Raw genomic sequence first — 21,981 nt, 5'->3', positions numbered from 1 at the left:
TTATGTTCTCACATATACTAGTAGGTAGAATCTAATGAACAAAATAGAGGCATGGGCACATGGAACATCTGACAGCTGTCAGAGGTGAGAGGGGCAGGGACTGGATGAAAGAAAGTGAAGGGATTAGCCAAAGAACATAAATGCATAACCCATGGACACAGACAACAGTGAGGGGAGGGCCAGAGGGAGGGGGGGTGGAGGTGGGCAAGGGGGAGAATGGGGACATCTGTCAACAATAAAAATCAAGTTAAAAAAATAAAAGCACAGTCTGGGAGCTCTACATGAGGTTCTGCTCCTCCCCCGCTGTCCCAAATGTGGGCATGTGGTCACACTCCGCCAGAAGGGGGCTAGGAAGGCAGTGTTTAGCCAGGGGACCAGTTGTTTCTTTTGCTAAAAGAAGGTGTGAGAGTGGGCATTTAGGGACAACCTCCCTCATTTTGTTTTTAGGCTCCCGGGGGGAGGGGGAGAACCCAAGGACAGGTCAAAGGTAGGCTGGTTCCTGTGGCGTGTGCCAGTGAAGAGAGGGCAGGGGACCGACGTGGCCCTGAGCGGAGATGGACGGGTGCGTCCGTAGAAAGCCGGGCATGTGATTTGTCTATAAAACTAATGACTTGGTTAAAGGGTAATGGTGACGGTTTAAGGAACGAGTGGACCCTCAGGGTCATTCCCCAGCATATAGGCGTGAGGCAGGCACTAGCGATGGAGGGGATGTGGGCAGAGAGACCTTTCCTTTTAATTCCAGAAAGGGCCCGCAATAGCTCGCTCTGAGTGTGGGGCGTGGCCAGGGCAGAGCCAGGACAGACAGGAGAGCCGCTGGGAGGCGGGCGGCCCTGGGTGGGCCGAGGGGCACAGCGGACAGGCAGCGCTGATGCTGGGTGTCGAGCACCTGCCGACAAGAACGTCTCAGGGAGAGAGGCAGGAGAGCGGAGCGTGCTGTTTGGCAGTGGTTTCCTTTGCTTTTCTGTGGCTGGGCCAGAGGGGGAGAAGAGAGGAATGTGTCCTTGTCTTTTGACTGTTTTAGTCTGAGTTGTCTACTCAGCGTCCAGGTGGCTGTGATCATGAGAGTGTCAGGCTGCTGGGTGGGGAGTGAGGAGGCCTGCAGAACACGGAGGGACAGATTTCAGATCTTGGTATCACTTTTATGGATCTAATCTTTGAAGGCATGACAATGCCAAGGCCAAGAGAGAAAACAGCACCTTCGGGGAGGAGTGTTCACTGGGGAAGAGCAAGAAGAGCTACAAAAGGAGCTAAAAGAAAAAGCAAGGATCTTCATGAACGTTGATACGATTTCTGTGAGGAGAAGAGCGTCCGGGGGAGTTTCTAGAGGAAACAGGGTGAGGAGAATCGCCCAGTGGGTTCCTCCCGGGGAAATCCTTGCATGTTTACAAGCCTGGTTTTCGTAGGGGGATGGACACAGAGGGAGGAGAGGCCAGTGCGGTGAGGATGGATGATCTCTCCTTTTCCTGCTCATTTCAGCCATTGAGATGGCACGTCCGTGTCCACTGTGTGAGCTGCAAGGAACAGGCATAGGGTGGAAGGGCAGAGGGCAGGAAAGTCTCAGGGAAAGCTGGTCTTTTCTCTCCAAGGTTTTGGACATGATGCTGTAACACTCCTTCTTTCTCAAGCAGTTGCATTACTCTCCCTGTGACTTTAAAATAAATATTCACTTTTGTTTTTACGTAAGATCAGGTTGAGAACTCAGTCAGTGTACGGAGGTTATTCTTTTCTATATTCTGTATCCCCTTGGATGCAGTGAACTCTCGTGAGAGAAATGATCTTTTCCCCTCCTAAGGGATTAGGAGTTGGAGTCCAGCCAAGTTATTTTAACTGCAGGGGCTGAGACGAGTGGCCTACAAGAACAACATGGATTTATTTGCCAAGAAGTTGGCAATTTGAATAAGCATTAAATATGGCAGTATTTCTGGATATATTCTTAATTAGAGTGATATAGATATTGGCTAAGAGTTTTGATCCATTTGGGTGAACTCTCCATGTGAACGAATGCTTGAGTGATCTGATTAAGCTTCCTAATGAATCGGCTGTCTATTATGAAGCTTTTGCCAAGACATTAAGAAACTCAGTGAAGTTAAAAAAAAAAAGATACATCTTTATTTGAATTTCAAATATGGCTTTAATTCTGTTTGGAAAATTAAACTAGATTGTGATTATGATTTATCTCACTTTGGAGGGCTGATCACATTATTGATGTATTCTCGTTATACTTCTTTGTTTAATATTGATGGACTTCATATTTTATGCCTGGGTGCTTGACCTGGGTAGCCAATGAATAATCATTATGCATGTTCTTTAATAACTCAGCAATGATAGACATAGTTGGATATTTAAGTTACTGAAACCACTGGAAATATTCATTTCAGTAGGCATGTTGCTAAAATCTGTGGCTACTGTAATATCTATTGAATATATATTTATCTAGTGTTTACCATGTCTAATACATGATGCTGGGGGACACAGGTAATGGACAGGTGAGGACAACCCTCCTTGCCCTCAGTAGACGTACAATCTCTTGGGGGAGTAAAATAAATTTACATATAATTGTATCATATAGTATAATTTATGTAATGAAAAATATATAACGTATGATCAAGTCTTTTATTTTATTTTTTAAAAAATATTTTTATTGATTTCAGAGAGGAAGGGAGAGAGATAGAAACATCAATGATGAGAGAGAATCATTGATCAGCTGCCTCCTGCACGCCCCCTCCTGGGGATCAAGCCTGCAACTGAGTTGTGTGCCCTTGACCAGAATTGAACCTGGGACCCTTCAGTCCATAGGCCAAAGCTCTGTCCACTGAGCCAAACCGACTAGGGCTGATCAAAGTTTTTTAAAAAGCAGAGAGCTCAGCAACAGTTACTGTTTCATCAAAGAGAGGATCTGTAAGAAAAGGCTTGGCCGGCGGATAGGATGACGGGAAAGAAGCAGAGTGAAGAGCAAAGAGGAGGTCAGCGTGACCCGAAGCTAGAACGGAAGGGCCGGCCAGTGCAGCAGGCAAGCCCGAGGGGGACAGGCAGACACCCTCTCTGTAGGTAACAGGAAGCTGTTGTGCTGGTTATTGTTGGAGCCATGTATTCCCTAAGCAACCAGCAGACACCGGTACTGAGTGCAGTTCACAAATTGAACAATGTTAGTCCTTCGGTCTGCGTCTCGGGGAAGGAACAGGGCCCATCGCAGGAGGATCAGGAGGACCCTGCAGACCTGGGCTTCCATTCAGAGGCCGACGTGAGAAGTTGGAATGTGATCCTATGGTGACAAGGACACATGGACAAGATTGAAAAAACATGCTCATCAGAAAACTTCCAGCTTTGCTTCTGTTACCGGACCATGCCACTTTAAAAAATATATATGTTTTTATTGATTTTTAGAGAGAGAGGAAGGGAAAAAGATAGAGAGATGGAGGCATCAATAAGAGAGAAACATTGATTGGCTGCTTCTGCACGCCCCCCACTGAGGATCAAGCCTGCACTTCGGGCATGTCCCCAGGCCGGGAATGGAACCGTGACCTCTTGGTTCATGGGTCAACGCTCAACCACTGAGCCACACCACACCAGCGGGGCCATGCCGCCTTTAGTAAGTTATAGAATATTCAGTGTGATGAGGGCAAACCTGAATTATATTGTGAGTAAAACAATGAGGTTGTATTGCAATTTTCAGTGTTGAATGTGTTGACCTGTTACACATAAACATTTAGAACAAGCCGCACTCTAAGGAGCCAGGTGTGGGCCCCTCTCTGTTGTTAATATGCTGAGAAGCTCCTACGATGGACGTGGCCTGGCCTCTCTTGACCCCTGAGAGGCTTTGTCGGGGCCTTAGCATTTGCATAATGCTATGTGCGGAGCATTCTCATTCACTAATCTTTTGTGGACTCTGTATGGACCATCCTAAATGATGTGGTTTGAAATATCAGTATTGTGTAAACAGGTCATAGAATGTATGCTAATCCACTGTCACTTATGAAATTTACTTTTAATTATAACACATGCATTTTCCTCTTTTTGCATGAAAAGTACAAACTTTGCTTTTCCAGGAGAGAAAAAAAGAAGGAGCATAAAAATGTGCTGTTAAAAAGGTGACACGTCTGAACGGGTTCGTTCGTGGCCAGAATGTGCCCTTGTTAGGAGTGAATCACCCAGGACAGTCGGGTCCGGTCTCGTGGGTCTAGCTTCCTGTATGTCACATGACTGGAGACCGGCAGAGGTTTTCAAGAGGAAATGAAGTCCAGGATTATGTTTCTAGAAGCCAGTCTGGACAGCAGGGTGGCCACGTGCAGAAAGGCACCGGCCTCAGGGAGGTTGGTTCCGTGTATGCGGTAACCCAGCCACAGGATAATAAAGACTTCTATTGGGAAAGTAGCAGAGAAAAGGAAGCTTTTTAAGGCAGAAATCCAAGCCAGTTGGTCTGACCCCAATGCCTCTGATCCTTCTACTGTTCCAGCTTAGCTTATTCCCTGCCCATGAACTAGAGGTAGATAGAAAACTGATGGAGTCATCTTGAAAAGGGGTATTTTTGATGCTGGTTTGATGTGTATTTTTCTTACTCTGCTATTGCCATTTGGGTTAAAGTCTTTGTTTTTTTGGGTTTTTTGGTGTGTTTTTTTTTTTTTTTTTTTTGCTATTTCAGAGGAATTTATAGCCTGGCTGGTGTGGCTCAGTGGTTGAACATCTACTTGTGAACCAGGAGGTCACAGTTCGATTCCCAATCAGGGCACATGCCCGGTTTGCTGGCTCAAACCCCAGTGTGAGGTGTGCAGGAGGCAGCCGATCAATGGTCTCTCTTATCATTGATGTTTCTATCTCCCTCTCCCTCTCCCATCCTCTCTAAAATCAACAAAAATATATTTTAAAAAACACTATAAAGGGACATAAGGAAGGCCAAGAGACATATGAAAACATGCTCAACGTCACTAATCATCCCAGAGATGCAAATCAAAATGACAGTGAGGTACCATCTCACACCTGTCAGAATGGCTATCATCAACAATCAATAAATGACAAGTGCTGGCGAGGATGCAGAGAACAAGGAACCTTTGTGCACTGCTGGTGGGAATGCAGACTGGTGCAGCCACTGTGGAGAACAATATGGAGTTTCCTAAAAAAACTAAAAATGGAATTTCCATTTGACCCAGTGATCCCACTTCTAGGAATATATCCCAAGAAACTAGAAACACCAATCAGAAAGGATATATGCACCCCTATGTTCATAGCAGCACAATTCACCATAGCTAAGATGTGGAAACAGCCTAAGTGCCCATCAGCAGATGAGTGGATTAAAAAACTGTGGTACATCTACACAATGGAATACTTCGTTTCAGTAAAAAGGAAGGAACTCCTACCATTTGCAATAGCATGGATGGAGCTGGAGAGCATTATGCTAAGTGAAATAAGCCAGTCAAAGAAAGATAAATATCACATGATCTCACTCATTTGTGGAATATAATGAACAACATAAACTGATGAGCAGAAACAGATCCAGAGATAGAGAAGCATCGATCAGACCGTCAAACCTCAGAGGGAAGGTAGGGGAGGGTGGGGGTAAGGGAGAGAGATCAACCAAAGGCCTTGTATGCATGCATATAAGCCTAAGCAATGGACACAGACACCAGGGGGGTGAGGGCATGAATGGGGGTGGGGGGTAAGGGGGGGGAGCTAGGACACATATGTAATACCTTAATCAATAAAGAAAAAAAAATAAAAACACTACAAGGTTTAAATACTAAACTCTTAGTGATGAACTAAACAACAGGGAGGAGAGCACTTCCCCAGTTCTCCCTTGGTGCTGCCTGGATGCGCACAGGCCTGGGTCCTTAGGAGGACCGATGCTCAACCAGTATCCACTCCCATCCTAGGCGGCTGGACAGCCTGCCTCTCTGCTGCCTGGCCAGGGCTTTATCGTAACCCTCCTTTCATACTTTGCATTTCACCTCTAGTCCTTTATACAATTTGAGCAAAACAGGTAGAATCCAATAAGTGTTAATTATGCCTGGAGGACTGAGCGAGATTGCAGTGGTCGCTATGCAAAGCCTTTCTTATGTGACTTTGGGGGAGGTGTTGCACCTCTAGATTCTGGTAATTAAATTTCTAAATGAAGATGGGAAAGGGAACAGTATGTGGAGGCAGCAATTACTGAAATCAACTTTGAGAAAATTTTTAAGTTTACTGCAAAAAAGTCATGTTTATTATCAATCTGCCAACTGCTGTCTGTGTCCATGAGTTTTTTCTTTTCTTAATCTCTCCACCTCTTTCCCCCAGCCCCGCAGCCCCGCTCCCCTCCGACAGCTGTCAGCCTGTTCTCTATTTATCAATCTGTTTCTATTTTGTTTGTCAGTTTATTTTGTCCATTGGATTCTACATAGGTGTGAAGTCAGTGGTACTTGTTTTTCTCTGAGTGGCTTCTCAGCATAACCAATGTCACCCAGTAAATTCAGTTAAAAAAGATTATATCAACCATTCTTTTTAGAAAGGAGGTCAAAGATTTGTTGATGTGTCTTTACCTTGACAATGAGGCTCTTAGGCTTCCTTGAAATCCAGGGTCAAGTAATTTGCTTCCTTAAGTTCCTCTCAGTATTTAGTTGTTTTTTTGTTTGTTTGTTTCAGGTGGAATAACTGTAAAAAGCTTCTGTGATGGCAGAATTGGTCCATTTATTTATATTTTAAAATAAAATAAAATTATTCATGTGGAATTCATCAGATGTTTTCACTTCAACGCGGATTTATTGACTGATAATTGCATGCTTCTAAACAGAATCAGAATTATGAATGTGTGATGTTTAATGATAAGAATAACTTTAACGCTAGCGTCCTAAATGGAGAGGGGAGGATGCCAGGAGGTTAGAGTTAATGACTTTTAATCTATGGATGTTTATTTGGGGGTATTATGGGATCATAGTTACTGGTTCTATTATATGACTTTTCAAATTAGGAGAACTACCATTTCCACAAAAGACTTAAATTGCAAAAATCCTGCATCATGTCTTTTCAAATGCACATTAGTTTTCACAGAGCCGACCTGCCCAGTCACAGCAGCTCTTTTTCGATAATTCCAGGAGCCCACAAATTTGCTTTCGTTTTGACCCTGGGGGACCCCCTCCAGGGATCAGAGAGTGGCTAGGTCTTCATGTCTATGTGGCCCTAGGATTGTCTACTGAGGCGGCCGACAGAGGTGCAAATTGTGATGTTCTGTGTATCACTCCCCCTTACGTAAGCGCGCATGCAGTCAGAACTCAGCTAAAAGTACTTGACGTAGAGTAACTCAAGATCCAGTGAGGGCTAGATGTCACCCCGGATCGGGAGTTCCACATCCGTGGCTTCTTCATGGAGACGTGTACCTGATTCTGTTTTGTACCTTTGCCTCGGTGACTCACTAGGGTAGGGGTCCTCCAACTACAGCCCGCAGGCCACATGCAGCCGCCGAAAACATTTATCCGGCCTGCCAGTTGTTTTTGCCGCCGCTGTGTGCATAGGAATTTGTTCATAGTTTTTTTTTTTTAAACTATAGTCCGGCCCTCCAACGGTCTGAGGGACAGTGAACTGGCCCCCTGTTTAAAAAGTTTGAGGACCCCTGCACTAGGGTCTAGCTTTTGGAGGAAGTAGCTCAAATGGATCTGTGATATTTTCAAAACTGTGGCAAATACGCAGGGAGAACCACCGTGTTGCTTCAGGTTTTCTAGTAGAACCTGAAGTCAGAGGCAAGTATTAACAACTGTGCACAGTGATCCATGACCAGTCCTCACTGGGACATTAAAAATGCCTTTGATTTTTCAAAATAAAATCTTTTTTGTTGAAAGTATTACATACGTCTCCTTCCTCCCCCCATTGACCTCTGCTAGCCCACCCCCTCCTGCCCCAGGCCTTCACCACCCCATTGTCTGTGTCCATGGGTTATGCGTGTATTCATACGCATTCTTGGGGGGGAAAATGTCTTTGGGAAAGATCTTGTTATGTGTGTTTGACCTTCAGTGCCCCTCTATCTGTTCTTTAATTAATTCCTCTGTATTTATTTAGTTCCCCATTTCTTTTTCCAAGAAACAAGAGAACAACGGGTAAGAGAAGGTACTTTTACTCCAGACACTGAGCACAGTTGTTGGGACTCCCCTATGTGACAGTGGCAGGTGCTTTTCTGGGTGGTGCTGTCTCCACCGAGCAGACACAAGGGAGGCGGAGAAGCGGCAGAGGACCGGATGTGGGGCTAAAAGTTAGTGAAAAGGTAGTAAGACACCCTCAATGTTTACTTTAAACATTTTGTGGTGCCCCGGGAGAGTAGTTATAATTGTTGATTTTGGCAGGCCCAGTCTTAATAGTAAGCTTAGCAAGGTTTTCCTCAGTGGTGTAGAAAGCATGACCAATTGGTTTGATTTGCCAAATATAGACCTAACTGTAGGCAAGAATTGTTAATTACCCACATAATTTTAACAGTGTGACTGCTGCCAAACCCAATAATTCAATTCTCTCAAAGCCCTAATTTGGGTTAGTATCTCATTGACCACCAGTATTGATAGAATTAATGAGATAATCACAAATCTTTCACTTTTAATTTGTGTTAGGTGCCCTGCAACTTCTCATTCTTTGAGGAGTTAAGAACTGGAGAAAAACTTGCTTTAACAAACTATTAAATTTTGAGAAAAGCAGATTAGAAAACATTGTATACTGTTTCATTTTTAAAAAATAAGTATGTATAGAGATTTTTAAAAAGAAGAAAAGGTACTTACCAAAATGTTCCCAGAAGTTATTTCTGGATGATGGGAACAAGGGTGATTTTGAAAAGGAAAACAACAACAACAAAAAAACAAATAGTAAGAAGCCCAAAGCACCCGGGAAGTCTTTGGAGACATGTGCAGTGGCAGACAGCGTGGTCCATCCGCCATGGAGACATTAGCATATGCTCTGCGGATGGATATAGATATTCATATTGTACCTATGTCTTTGCCTCTTTTGAAGCTCAAGAGGAATAACTTATTAGACCAAATGGTTAACCCAACTCATGACCATCTCTAAATGTAATACCAAGTATTGACCTTCAAAATATCAATAATCGAGGGAGGAGATTTGACTTTGGATGGTAAACACACCATGGAATATACAGATGATATATCATAGATTTGTACAATCCAAGCCTATATACTAATTCAATTAGCCAATGTCACCCCAGTACATTTAATTTAAAAAAATTATAAATAGCAGCAAACTTCCTTAAATTCCTCTATGTATCTTTTCATTAATTATTAATTTAAATTGCTATTAAGAATTATTTAAAATTATATATTTCTAATTATTTTTTGCAAAGTCACACAAATGTTAAAAGAAAATGTTTTGGATTTAGCAAAATTTTGGATTTTTCTTTTTTTAACAGAGGGCTTTGTGTTTTTGATATATTTCTTAGATCTATCAAGGTATTTTGACATCAAAGAGTCAGGAGTGTTCTCTGTGGACTTTGTATAAACGTTAATCTATTCAAACTGGGATTAACGAATTTTCTTCTTTCTCACATGAATATATGGAATACTTAGTGTAGATGATAACCTTATTTTAAATAGGATGTGTTTCTGTTGATAATAGTGAGATTTGTTTATCTCATATCAAAATTTACCATGGATAAACAACTTTTTAGAAAGAATAAAAATAGTGTGAGGCTGCCACCATTAATTTCTCTTTGGTGTTGCTTACACATTTTATATATTGGTTTTTAAACTGAAATTCCACTGCAAATAATAATGGCCACCATGAGAAATTATAATACAGTTTCTGAGTAATAGATGGAGAATCTGATACCCCCAGTGCTGGTCTCAGTTCTAACAATCTGATTTGTGCTTTGGGGAAAATATTCATTTGTCTACGGTATACCTTTATTATTGTAAAATATACCCAACATTTCACTTTTTAAAAATATTTAAAATGCCCTAATTAAATTAGTTTGAGCTTTTAAAAATACTCAGAATAAATGCCTAGAAAATGCACTGATAAGTGGCATAGCTATTACACTAAGGAGGAAACACTGAGACAATGAATGTGAGACTGAAAAATGAGCAGATGTCTCCCTGGTCACCTTGCTGGGGCTCGTTCTGAGCATCTCCAGGGCTTTGGATTTCTGGTTGTGCTGGTTTTCAGGACGTTCTCTTGGAAAGAACTGAGAAGTTATGTGTTTTCCAAGTTTCCATTGAAAATTGGAGTTTAAGATTAGAGTCTAAGAAATATACCGAGTGATTGCTACCAGGCTGATACATCATTTTGGACATTCATGAAACAATGACTAATACCAGTCATGAAAAAGAGAATTAAGGAAGGGAACCCAGACACGTGCAACAACGTGGGATAACCTTGAGGACATCACGCTAAGTGAAATAGGCTGGACACAGAAGAACAAATAGCCTATGATTCTTCGTATACGAGCTACCTAGTTGCGATCTATTGGTGTGTTTCTCATGATCTAATGGTCATTAAATACTCATTAGTTGTTTAAGCACCAGTGACTGAAATAGGACTGGGTGCAATGAGAAGGTTAAGACACTCACTGCTTTCACATGTATGTCTCCTCGTGGAGACAGGAATAGTCTATAAATAAACTTCCCACAGGAAGCAGATGGGAACTTCTAAAATGTCACGTGATATCAATGCTCTAAGAATTCAAGAGAAGTAAGAAGATTCACAATGCATTCCAGACTCTACCTTTCGGCTTTGTGGCTAGCTTTTCACAAGCAGACCTTCACTGCTTCTACCATACCTTCAAAACCCATTTTCACTTTGACCTCAAAGTTATTTTCTTGTTCTGGTTTGGTGTTTTAGGTGTAAATATGACTCTATACAACCAGGCTTAATGAAACTAAAAGTAGGTGGAAACACTGAAGCTCTATAGGAAAAACCAATGCACTATTCATTGACATACCTGAAATTTACACTGAAAGCTTTACTTTTTTGCATTTGGTAAGATTTCTAATGAAGCCAGCGTGTCACTGTAGCTGTGCTCAACGTGTGTCTGCATCCTCAAGGGACCACTGGGCACCGAAGCTGCAGCTGAAATGAAGAGGCTCTCCTGGAAGGTGCCATGGCACCGGGTCAGTGCGTCACTTGAGCTGCCTCCAGCATAAGGTCCTGGAAACTAGCTTTCTGGATCCAGATGGTTATTTAGGTGGCACTTGAGAAACTGCATTCTCCAAAGCTAAGGTTAAGGTGATAAAGTGGCTGAGCCTTTCAGCACTTAAAGGAAGGCGGAGGGGAAACGAAATAGCCATTCAAAACAGCAAATAATTAATTGAGTGTCTTTGTTAACAGGAGGAGGTCAAGTACACATGGCCACAGCAGTGATACAGTCTGCATTCCAAACAGCTGAGTCTTTGCCTTGGAAGTGATTAGAATGGATTGTGGGGAACTAATTAAAATGTGCTTTTAATTTAGAAGGGAGCTGATGTAGTTTGAAAGATACTTGAAGAGATTCAAGTGTGGTCATTCCCCTTACTTTCTGTTCTGTGCTCCATGCCCTGGTCTTTTCTTTTAAATCTGTTAAAGCATGTGCAATAATTCTACAGTAGGATATTGATTGTCTGATTAGATTAGTGTAGCTATGAGTATATAGACTTTTGAGTATTAAAAGTTCATCAAAAGGAGGTATGACTTTTCCAGAAATACTTGAATTAGCTACTTCTTGCTCATAGAACTCCTCTGAACATTGCAGTTAAATCTCTAGCCTGGAATTATAAGCACTTAGGGGACTGTAATAGTAAAAGATGGGTGTTCAGGAAGTTTTCCTCCTTTGTCTAACACAAAGCAATGTAACGGGAAATAACTGTGCTGAAAACAGAGGGCCCAAAGAAAACTGGCATATGTTCTAATTGGAAGATGGTATCTGAGACGCATGAGTGTCCAAAATATACAGAGTGGTATCGGAGAAAATTTTTGGACAAAAGAATTGGGAAAGACTAGGGATAGGTCTTGGATTGTGCTATAGAGAATTGGACAGGGGCGTCCGTGTGCCAGTGGCCAGCCGGGGGGAACGGCTGGGCCCGGCCAGGCAAGCAGATGATGCCATGTACTGGGGGAGGAAGGGCCTGCTGGGAGACCTAGAGATAAACGGGTTCCTTTAAGAACAGGAGTTAGACATGTCCTTTCATCTTCGTGTTTTTTAGTTGAAAGTGTTGATCAACTATCATGGTAGCATGTATCGCAGTATGAACTGCGGGAGATGAAATGCCTGGGAAAGGTTTCGGATGCCTTCGCAGCAGCGCTGTGGACATGGCGCTCACGCTGAGCGGGCGACACTGCCGTTCCCAGAGGGGAGCTGTGGCAGGTGGATTGCACATCCCCAGCTTCACGGGTTTTATTTCTGGAGAGAATGTTTGGAGACTACTCAGTCTGCTATGGGGGCATCAAGTTGACATTTTCAGGGGAGCCAATTGTGCGGAGTTGCTGGGGCCTACGAACTCTCCCGCAAAACACAGGTTCTGTGCTTTCCAGTCAAACCAGCTCAGTGGGGTTAGAGCAGAACGGGCCGTATTACACTTCTAACCTCCATTGTCAATGTTCAGTGGAGATTGAGCACTTTAGAGAAATCATGCTAGTTTCCATGTGGAATTTCACCTAGAGAGAGGGCTTAGACCAAAGACATGACTCTATTGGGCCTGTCACAGGATAAAAATGGCAACATTTCCATCAAGGTAGGGAGTGAAATTTAAGAAAAATACTGCCTGGCTGGTGTGGCTCAGTGGTTGAAAGTCAACCTATGAAACAAGCAGTCACAGTTTAATTCCAGGTCAGGACATGTGCCTGGGTTTTGGGCTTGGTCCCCCATAGGGGGCGTGCAGGAGGCAGCTGATCAATGATTCTCTCTCATCATTGATGTTTCTAGCTCCCTCTCCCTTCCTCTCTGAAATAAATAAATAAATAAATATATATATTTTTAAAAGAAGAATATTAAGTATCATAAACCTTACACCTATGCTGGACTGTTCCCTCCCCACAACCACGCTTGTTAGAGACAAATTCTGCCAAATCAAACTGAGTCCTGCCGTGCGGAGACCACCCCAGGCCTCTGTCCAAGCCTCCCAGAGCTCCCGCCTAATTAAATCATCCGCAGGAAACAGAACAGTTAAAACCCAGGCTCCAGAAATAAATGCTGCGAAACAATGCTCACTCCGGAAACACTCAAATGACAAATGTAAATGCAAATGTTGGTATCATGGGGCAGGGATGCGCTGTGTCCCTACAGAACGGTGAAATCCTTCACTTGTTATTCTTCATGTCCTGGGATCTGCAAGTGGCCGGGACTCCCAATGTAAATCCGCAACAATTCCCACGTCACTTCCACGGATTTCAAAGGACCGCATCCAGCAGCCTAACGATTAAAGTACAGATTTTTGAGCAGTAATGGGATTAATGTTAGTAATAGCTTCTTTTCATTTTGAATCATTTGATTAGATCCGAGTTTAATATTACATTAAAATTTATAGATATATCTGAGTAGTAATTCATAAGACTTTAATTACATAGATAGCTCACTTTGCATATTCTAGTTTGCTTCTTCGTGATCTTAAAATATAGATTAATTTAGAAATCTAAACTAGTTTTCAAGTATCTCAAAAGCTTACAGACTGTTGGCATAGAACAGCAGTTCTCAATCTGTGGGTCGCGACTCCTTTGGGGGTCAAACGACCCTTTCACAGGGGTCGCCTAAGACCATCGGAAAACACATATATAATTACATATTGTTTTTGTGGTTAATCACTATGCGTTAATTATGTTCAACTTGTAACAATGAAAATACATCCTGCATATCAGATATTTACATTACGATTCATAACAGTAGCAAAATTACAGTTATGAAGTAGCAACGAAAATAATTTTATGGTTGGGGGTCACCACACCATGGGGAACTGTATTAAAGGGTCGTGGCATCAGGAAGGTTGAGAACCACTGGCGTAGAATATTGTTTTATGCCGATAAGGCTTGCTTTTCCTGTGGTTTCATGAGCATCAATATCGCACCAACATTCGGTGGGGGAACTGGTCATTAGTTCAGGTCTCACCCCTCCCCGGGAGGTTTCTTCTCAGGGAATGTCACATGACACCAACAGTTGTCACCTGCTAAGGGGCTTCCCAGGATTGAACCCAAATGCAGGCAGCCCCCTCTTAGCTCCCCCTTCCTTTTGTTCTAGGACCTTCCTGATTTTTCCCAGTGCAACTGCACGTACATTCCCTCCAATGACAGAGGTGAAGTCGTGGTACACATCAGATAATCTCACTTGCATTTTCGATCTATACATTCGGTTGATTTTTCCACATCATTAACATTTTTTATAACATCATTTTTAATGACTTGGAAATATTATGTGGATGGACTATAATTTAGTTAACCAAGCTATTCTTGTTGAATTAATTTATTTTATTTTTTAAAACAGATGACATCCAAGTAGATGAAATTATGTATAAGTTCATAATCATTTCATTTGGATAAATTCCAAAACGTGTAATTGTTATGTTAAAAAGAATATAAAATCTTGACATACTTACAGAAAGGCACTTAGGCACCATACACTTTATATTCAGATTAGCCATGTCCCTAAATCCTCAACAACAAACTGTATTGTTATTATTATTTCTTTGTCAATATAATAGGAAAATATAAATACTCCATTGTTTTAATATGAATTCTTTGGTGATCACTGAGGTTGAATATCATAGGTTTCTGGTTGTCTATGGAGACACATGGGAGGGAACTTTCTAAAAACAGCCCAGTTCAGAGGACATGTCTTCTCTCATCGGGAGAGCGCCCTCACTCTGACTGTACATGAGTGACATTACATGTATAGGAATGGAATGTGTAGTCAGTTCAGTGAAGAGGAGAGCTCAGTCAAACACTCTGATCAAATTTGCTTTTAAAATAAAAAATAAATGTAGTGAAAAATTGTGAGACGAATTGTCACAAGTCAATGCAAATGATTGAGGCGACTTCATTTTCTCTGCAAGATGTAACGTAAATCACTACTCTTATTGACACTTTTTGTTTCCTTTGATGAAGTATTACAATTTGGATATATTTAACCTTTTTAGTTTTAGTTTTTGTGCATTTACCTTTTTTTCAAAAAATATTCAATTCAATTCAAATGACACGAACTGAAAATATTTTTTAAAATATTTTTTTTATTGTTTTTTTTTTTTTTTAGAGACAGGAAGGGAGAGGGGCAGAGAGATAGAAACATTGATGAGCTGCCTCCTCCATGCCTCACACTGGGGATCAAGCCTGAAACCCAGGCATGTGCCCTGACCAGGAATAGAACCACTGGCGACCTCTTGGTTCATGGGTAGATGCTCAACCACTGAACCACACTGGCTGGGCTGGAAATATTTTTATCCCTGATTTTCAAATACATATTCAATGATCACTTACATGAAACAGGCCCATTCAGTCAAGAGGCTTTAAGTCTTATTGGTAGAAAATGGGACGTATTAAGATTGAGTTACCCATTGCCATGTAACAGATGATCCCACCAACCTTAGCAGCTTAAAACAAACCTTATCTCACATATCATATATATTTTAAATAGATTTTTATTGATTTCAGAGAGGAAGGGAGAGAGAAACATCAATGATGAGAGAGAATCATTGACTGGCTGCCTCCTGTATGCCCTCTACTAGGGATCAAGCCTGCAACCTGGGCATGTACCCGGAATGGGAACCGAACCCTGACCTCCTGGTTCATAGGGTGACACTCAACCACTGAGCCACGCCAGCGGGGCTCACACATTTTCTCAGGATCAGGAAGCCAGAGCCAGCTGAGCGGGTGGGGTGCCTGGCTCAGGTCTCTCATCGGGTGGCAGTGAGGCTATAGCCAAGCTGCACCCTGAGGACTTGACTGGGGCTGAGGGATGTACCCCCAAGTCCCTTCACATGATGGTTGGCAGACCTCACTGATGCCCTTGGGAAGGGCTGCTGGGCACAGCTTCCCCCAGAATGAGAGCGACCACAGATAGAGTGAAGGGGAGGGAGAGAGGGAAGGAGGCAGGAAGAGAGGGATGGGTATTCATTTCGATAAAGGCTGTTACTTCAAGTAATTATTTACCATAAGCTATTGGTCACAGCTTAAATAAATGATGTCTGTGTTAAGCATATCAGACCCTAGCCATTTCTTTGAGCTGTCAGTAGCCTTGTTTTAGCACTCTGAATGACATAATCCTTAAGTGCCTACAGCTAAATATAGTTTAAGAGAATTTCTAATTCCTTATTTTTCTCAAAAAATACCTCCCATCCTCCATGTTTTCTCGAGGATTTAAATCAGAATCCTCTGTTAATTTTAAACGGAATGAAGAAATTGAAATACAGAAATGTCTGATCATATATTTTTTTATGCATGAGTCCCCTTTCCTTCAGGAACTTAGCTTTCGTAATGAAATTCTTTATCCCTCTTTTCTTTAATTTTGGTGAAATTTCAGCATGACTTCCCCTCCAGAGAACCACTTAGATAGTCACTCCGTCTCACTTGGGACCGAAGTAGGATCAAGGGCATGGATTCGGGATTCTATAATGCCTTTAATGTAGCCTATGTCGTGGTCGAATATCTTTTTGTTCTTTTTGTTCTCTGTTCTTAAAGCAACAGAGCCATAACTGATCATATAACCTTATCTTATTCTAGGTCCCCTAAAAACCCAGGACAGAAGATCATCAAGAGAGTGATTGCCCTTGAAGGAGATATTATAAAGTAAGTACTGAAAACTGTCGGTATGAGTTAAAGTTATAAATAACTACATTTTTTGTTGAGTGTGAAATCACATTACATGGGAAGTACATGTCAAAGAGGACCAAAGCTTTGGAGACATTCCAGATGAGTTGGCCCATTCAACCATTTCGGGATGTAAGACAGACACAAACGTACTGGTCATATTACTGTCCTTTACCTGGGAGGCATGGGAGAAATACACAGCCATGAAACTCACATCGACCATGTTTTCTAAAATGATCATGAGATCATTGTCTTAAGATATTAGAATTATCATGATTGTTTTAGATGATGATGTCAAGGTTCATTTTAGAAACATTTAAGAACATTTTATTATTTTAGAAGCAAATACAGAGACTAAGGGGGAGCTTTTGTTATAATGGAGATAGGGAGGACATGGGAAAAGATATGAAACAAGTTCTGAATCACTCATAAAATAGTAGCTTTGGAAAACAGCTCGCCATCAGGTATGGTAACAATGTGTAGTGATGTCTTATTTATTCTACACGCTGCTAAATGCAGAACAACGTTTGAGAGTCAACAAGTAGGTTGATGTGGTGTGACACATCACATTTGGTTCTTACTTTAAATAAAGTGTAGCCAGGTGTGCAGTGTCACAGTGTGGGCGTCCAAATGCTCAGGAAACTATATTCAGAAAGTGTTCCGATCCTGTCTTTTCAAAAAGCCGGGTCCTAAAGCATCCGTGTTGGTGACCGTACAGATTAAGGAGCCTCAGTAAAATGAACGTTGGTGGGTTTGGGAGCAGAGCCCCAATGTGTGTGCTTATCTATAGTACGAACAGCAATAATCGATGCATCCAAATACATTCAATTTAAAACATTAACCAGAATAAAGATTGGAGAAAGACAAAAAAAAAAAAAAAAAAAGCAAATGAAAGAGATATTTACACGGACCCATTAGTTTCACCAAAATATTTTTCATGGTTATTTGCTTTTTCTTATAAATCTGCTATGACTCATATGTAGAGGTGCACTGTTTTAGGAAAGCAGACAAAGTCCCAAAGTGCACCCCTCCATGTGAGTGACGCACCATCAGCATTTCGGGGGCGCTGGTACTTGTCTCCGGGACACCTGTACTTCTGCCTCACGGGTTTGCCAGGCCCTGTCCCCTCTCACCTGGAGAAACCCACTCTGAGGGCACTGGAGATCTGGGCTCCCGTGTCCTTGGCGACCTTAGTGAACACAGTGGATCGCCTTTGCAGGGGAACCCTGTAATATATCGCCGAAAAGAGGAAATGCTTGAGAGTAGAGAGAGGTGAGCTGAATAGTCCACAGACTTGGGGCGGCCAGTTCAGACTGCTGCAAAGGGTCACCCATCAGGGAGATGTGACCCACTTTATAAATCGCTTCCCGTGGCCCTCCTGGTTCAGGAGAGCTCCGAGAAGGGGTCCTGGAAACCAGAACCGCCTGCTGGCCCCACTGGGCGGGGGAGTAGGTGGAGGAGCACCAGCATTTCAGAGAAGCGCACCCTGCTCACGGCACAGGCATCGCCTTGTGGGCAGGACTCCCCTCACAGGTGTGGACATGGCCGGGGGCGCGGGGAGGACCCTCCTCACAGGTGTGGACATGGCCGGGGGCATGGGGAGGACTCCCCTCACAGGCGTGGACATGGCCGGGGGTGCGGGGAGGACTCCCCTCACAGGTGTGGACATGGCCGGGGGCATGGGGAGGACTCCCCTCACAGGTGTGGACATGGCCGGGGGCATGGGGAGGACTCCCATCACAGGTGTGGACATGGCCGGGGGCATGGGGAGGACTCCCCTCACAGGCGTGGACATGGCCGGGGGCGCGGGGAGGACTCCCCTCACAGGCGTGGACATGGCCGGGGGCATGGGGAGGACTCCATTCACAGGCGTGGACATGGCTAGGGGCGCGGGGAGGACTCCCCTCACAGGCGTGGACATGGCCGGGGGCGTGGGGAGGACTCCCCTCACAGGTGTGGACATGGCCGGGGGCGCGGGGAGGACTCCCCTCACAGGCGTGGACATGGCCGGGGGCATGGGGAGGACTCCCCTCACAGGCGTGGACATGGCCGGGGGCATGGGGAGGACTCCCCTCACAGGTGTGGACATGGCCGGGGGCATGGGTAGGACTCCCCTCACAGGTGTGGACATGCCAGGGGCATGGGGAGAACTCCCCTCACAGGTGTGGACATGGCCGGGGGCATGGGGAGGACTCCCCTCACAGGCGTGGACATGTCCGGGGGCGCGGGGAGGACTCCCCTCACAGGCATGGACATGGCCGGGGACGCGGGGAGGACTCCCCTCACAGGTGTTGACATGGCCAGGGGCAGGGGGAGGACTCCATTCACAGGCATGGACATGGCTAGGGGCGCAGGAAGGACTCCATTCACAGGCGTGGACATGGCTGGGGCGCAGGGAGGACTCTCCTCACAGGAGTGGACATGGCCGGGGGCGCAGGGAGGACTCCATTCACAGGAGTGGACATGGCCAGGGGCAGAGGGAGGACTCCCCTCACCGGCGTGGACATGGCTGGGGCGCAGGCAGAGCCTCAGGCGCTCCTCTCCTTGGGGACTGGTCAAGTGAGGGTCCTTCAAGTCCAGCGGTATCTTGTAAGATGCCAAAACACCCAAATTTATTGAAAATCACTCCCTTGTATTAGCAAAAAACAATCCATCGAATCACTAGAAATTAAACCTTTTAAAGCTGTTGGTTTTAAATGTGCTATTGAAGATACGGAAATCAATATTAGCCAATCACAGATACTTGGATCACATTATGTTCCGGCAGATGAAGCTTTACGTGAAGAAAAACAGAACCAAATTGAGCTTTTCCCAATATGACGGGAATGATGCTTGTTGAGTAGCCTCCCTGTCAGGCTCGCTACAGGGGCTGTGAGGCCAGAAGCCTGGTGTCTGCGGGGCTGTGTGGAGGCCGTGACTGACGTAGGGCATCAGGCAGGGCAGGAGCTAGGAGTGTATGCTGTCCTAGAGGGAAGGACAGAATGCAAATGTGTGTCCCGGGCCTTGAAAAAGATTGATGCAGAGAATGTTCTAGACCACGGATGCCGATGGGAGCAGGCAGTGATGGCTTGGAGGACCTGTGGCTGTTCGTGCACTGGCCTTGGCTGGCGGGGACTGGGGCGGAGGTTGGCAGGGGTCTCTGAGGCCCTTTAGCCTGGTTTCATGGGAATCCTGCGTTTCTCTGAAGCACGTGGCATGGCGCTTCCTGTTGAGTATTTAAGGCCTGGCTAGTGCTGTCACTTAGTAAGGGCCGGAGCAGTGACGTAAAGCGCCCAGGGTCTGTCCCACAGTGTAGTTACACCAACTAAGAGGCTTTTGTGAAAAAGCATCCATTTCCTTGTGCTGTCAATCAGAGAAATTATTAATATTGTCTGGGCATCCTTAGCTGCTTCTTGCTAAAGAACGATAATTACTAAATAATTACAGATGGGTAGGGAACCCATGCCTTTTTGCAAATATTTCTTTTATGTAGTCATAGGTGATTACTTATCACTCTATTGTTATAGCAGTGAATAAAAATGGAATTGCTAATAAAACTGTCCGTCTTAGCAGTAGGTATTTCTTACTAAACATCAGAGAGATAGTCACCCTGAATTTATATGCAGAAATAAATGTTAATCTCAATTTTTTTAAAGTCCAAATTATTCCTATCATAAACGGAGTGATGTGGGGAGGCTTCCAGAGGCACTGCCCCCGACGCAGTGCGTACACTGTGACTCGGGAGATGCAGCCGGTGCTGGGATCCCCGGGCCATTGAGATGGAGCTGCTCTTTCCAATAATGATGACGCCTGTGACTGTGCGTGTCTCCCCCCACCCCCCCGCCCCCCAGCGGCTTCTTTTGTTTCACTTTCTACCTTAGCCTACCGTCTCATGAGTGGGATTCCTCTTTAGATACATGAATCTTCCATATTCGTTCATTCATTCATGCACATCAGTCACTTACTCAGTCGGTGTGGTCGTCGAGGTCATGAGCACCGACTGTGAACCCAGACCGCCCTGGTGCGGATCCCAGCTTTGCCACGTGGAATGTTACTTTACCAAATTACTTCACCCTCTCAACCTAGTTTTCCTCACTTGGAAAATGCAAATTATCACAGCACATTCTCCACAGAGTTTTCTTGAGAGTTCCATGAAGTGATGGGTATAATTCGGTCAGCATGGTGCCTAGCCTGTAAGTATGTTTCCAGTAAATATCAGATTTCATTGTTAGTCATTACCGTGACTTAATTATTATATATCGAGTGTTTACTATGTACTAGACCACTGTGCTGGATCCGGGATTGTAAGCACGACAAGCTGCAGATAGTTCTTGTCTTTGGAACTTACAGCCGGGTGGAGAAACAGGACAGGTGACCGAGAAATGGAACAGCACCGAAGCCCAGCCACGGTGGGTGTGCCAGCAGCCCCTGGGGCTCAGGTAGAGGAGCATCGGTCCACCTGGGGGTGTGGGTGCTGGGGCGGAGAGAACTTCCGGGTTGACATTTGAGATGAGAAGAAAATCTACAGCCTCCCCTTAACCAGGACAGCGTGGCTCAATGTGGACAATCACACAGTCCTGGAGCACCTGACGTGAAAAGGAGAGGGCCCCAGGGGGCCGGGGTGGGGGGGACTTCTAATGGATGTGTCAGAGTAGGAGACCAAGAGGATTGAAACATATTTATCAAATGGCAGTTTTTTCTTTGAATATTCCACACACACAAAAGACTAACACATACTTGAGATATATCTATCTGTAAGGATTTATGTTTCCCAATGTGTAAGTTATGCAGGCATTGCTAACTGGTCCACTAGGCAGGTGTTTGAAAATATGGCAAGTCCAGAATTGCTTATTTAGTGCCGAAATAATAAGTAACAGTCCCAGGGAAACATACACAAAGGTACCCTGGAGGTACTGTCGGGTGGTGATGATACCGAGACAAAACCATCTATAGGAAACTGAAGGCAAGAGCATGAGAATGAATATTAAACAATGTCTCCGTTATGTAATATTCTCATTTAAACTCACTATATCTAGTTAGAACCGTCATGCCCTCTCTCGGCAGTCCATCGGCCGAAACAACTGGGGTGCTTCAGGCAGGAAACCCATTGGCTTAGCTTCATTAGGAAAAAAACTCTAGGGGGGCCCCAGCAGGGCTCTCTGGTCCACGCTTCCTTGCTTCTCTCTAAAGGGGTCATTCTGCCCCACCGGCGTGGCTCAGTGGTTGAGCCTTGACCCATGAACCATGAACCAGGAGGTTACACTTTGATTCCTGGTCAGGGCACAT

General features: G+C 44.2%; 1 protein-coding gene across 1 annotated transcript in view; it reads left to right on the top strand.

The window, feature by feature from the left end:
• The window catches only part of IMMP2L (inner mitochondrial membrane peptidase subunit 2), a 473,548-nt gene that overhangs the window by 304,104 nt on the left and 147,463 nt on the right, over positions 1-21,981 (top strand). Inside the window, exon 5 of the mRNA XM_070425223.1 lies at positions 16,630-16,695. Coding sequence (XP_070281324.1) covers positions 16,630-16,695 — 66 coding nt within the window. The remainder of the gene's footprint in view (positions 1-16,629; positions 16,696-21,981) is intronic.

Source organism: Myotis yumanensis, unplaced genomic scaffold (assembly GCF_028538775.1).
Source record: "Myotis yumanensis isolate MYYU_CA2020_CCGP unplaced genomic scaffold, mMyoYum1.0.hap1 SCAF_9, whole genome shotgun sequence".
Classification (NCBI taxonomy): Eukaryota; Metazoa; Chordata; class Mammalia; order Chiroptera; family Vespertilionidae; genus Myotis; species Myotis yumanensis.
The sequence above is the reverse complement of the archived record's forward strand: the minus strand, read 5'-3'. Positions and strand labels throughout refer to the sequence as shown.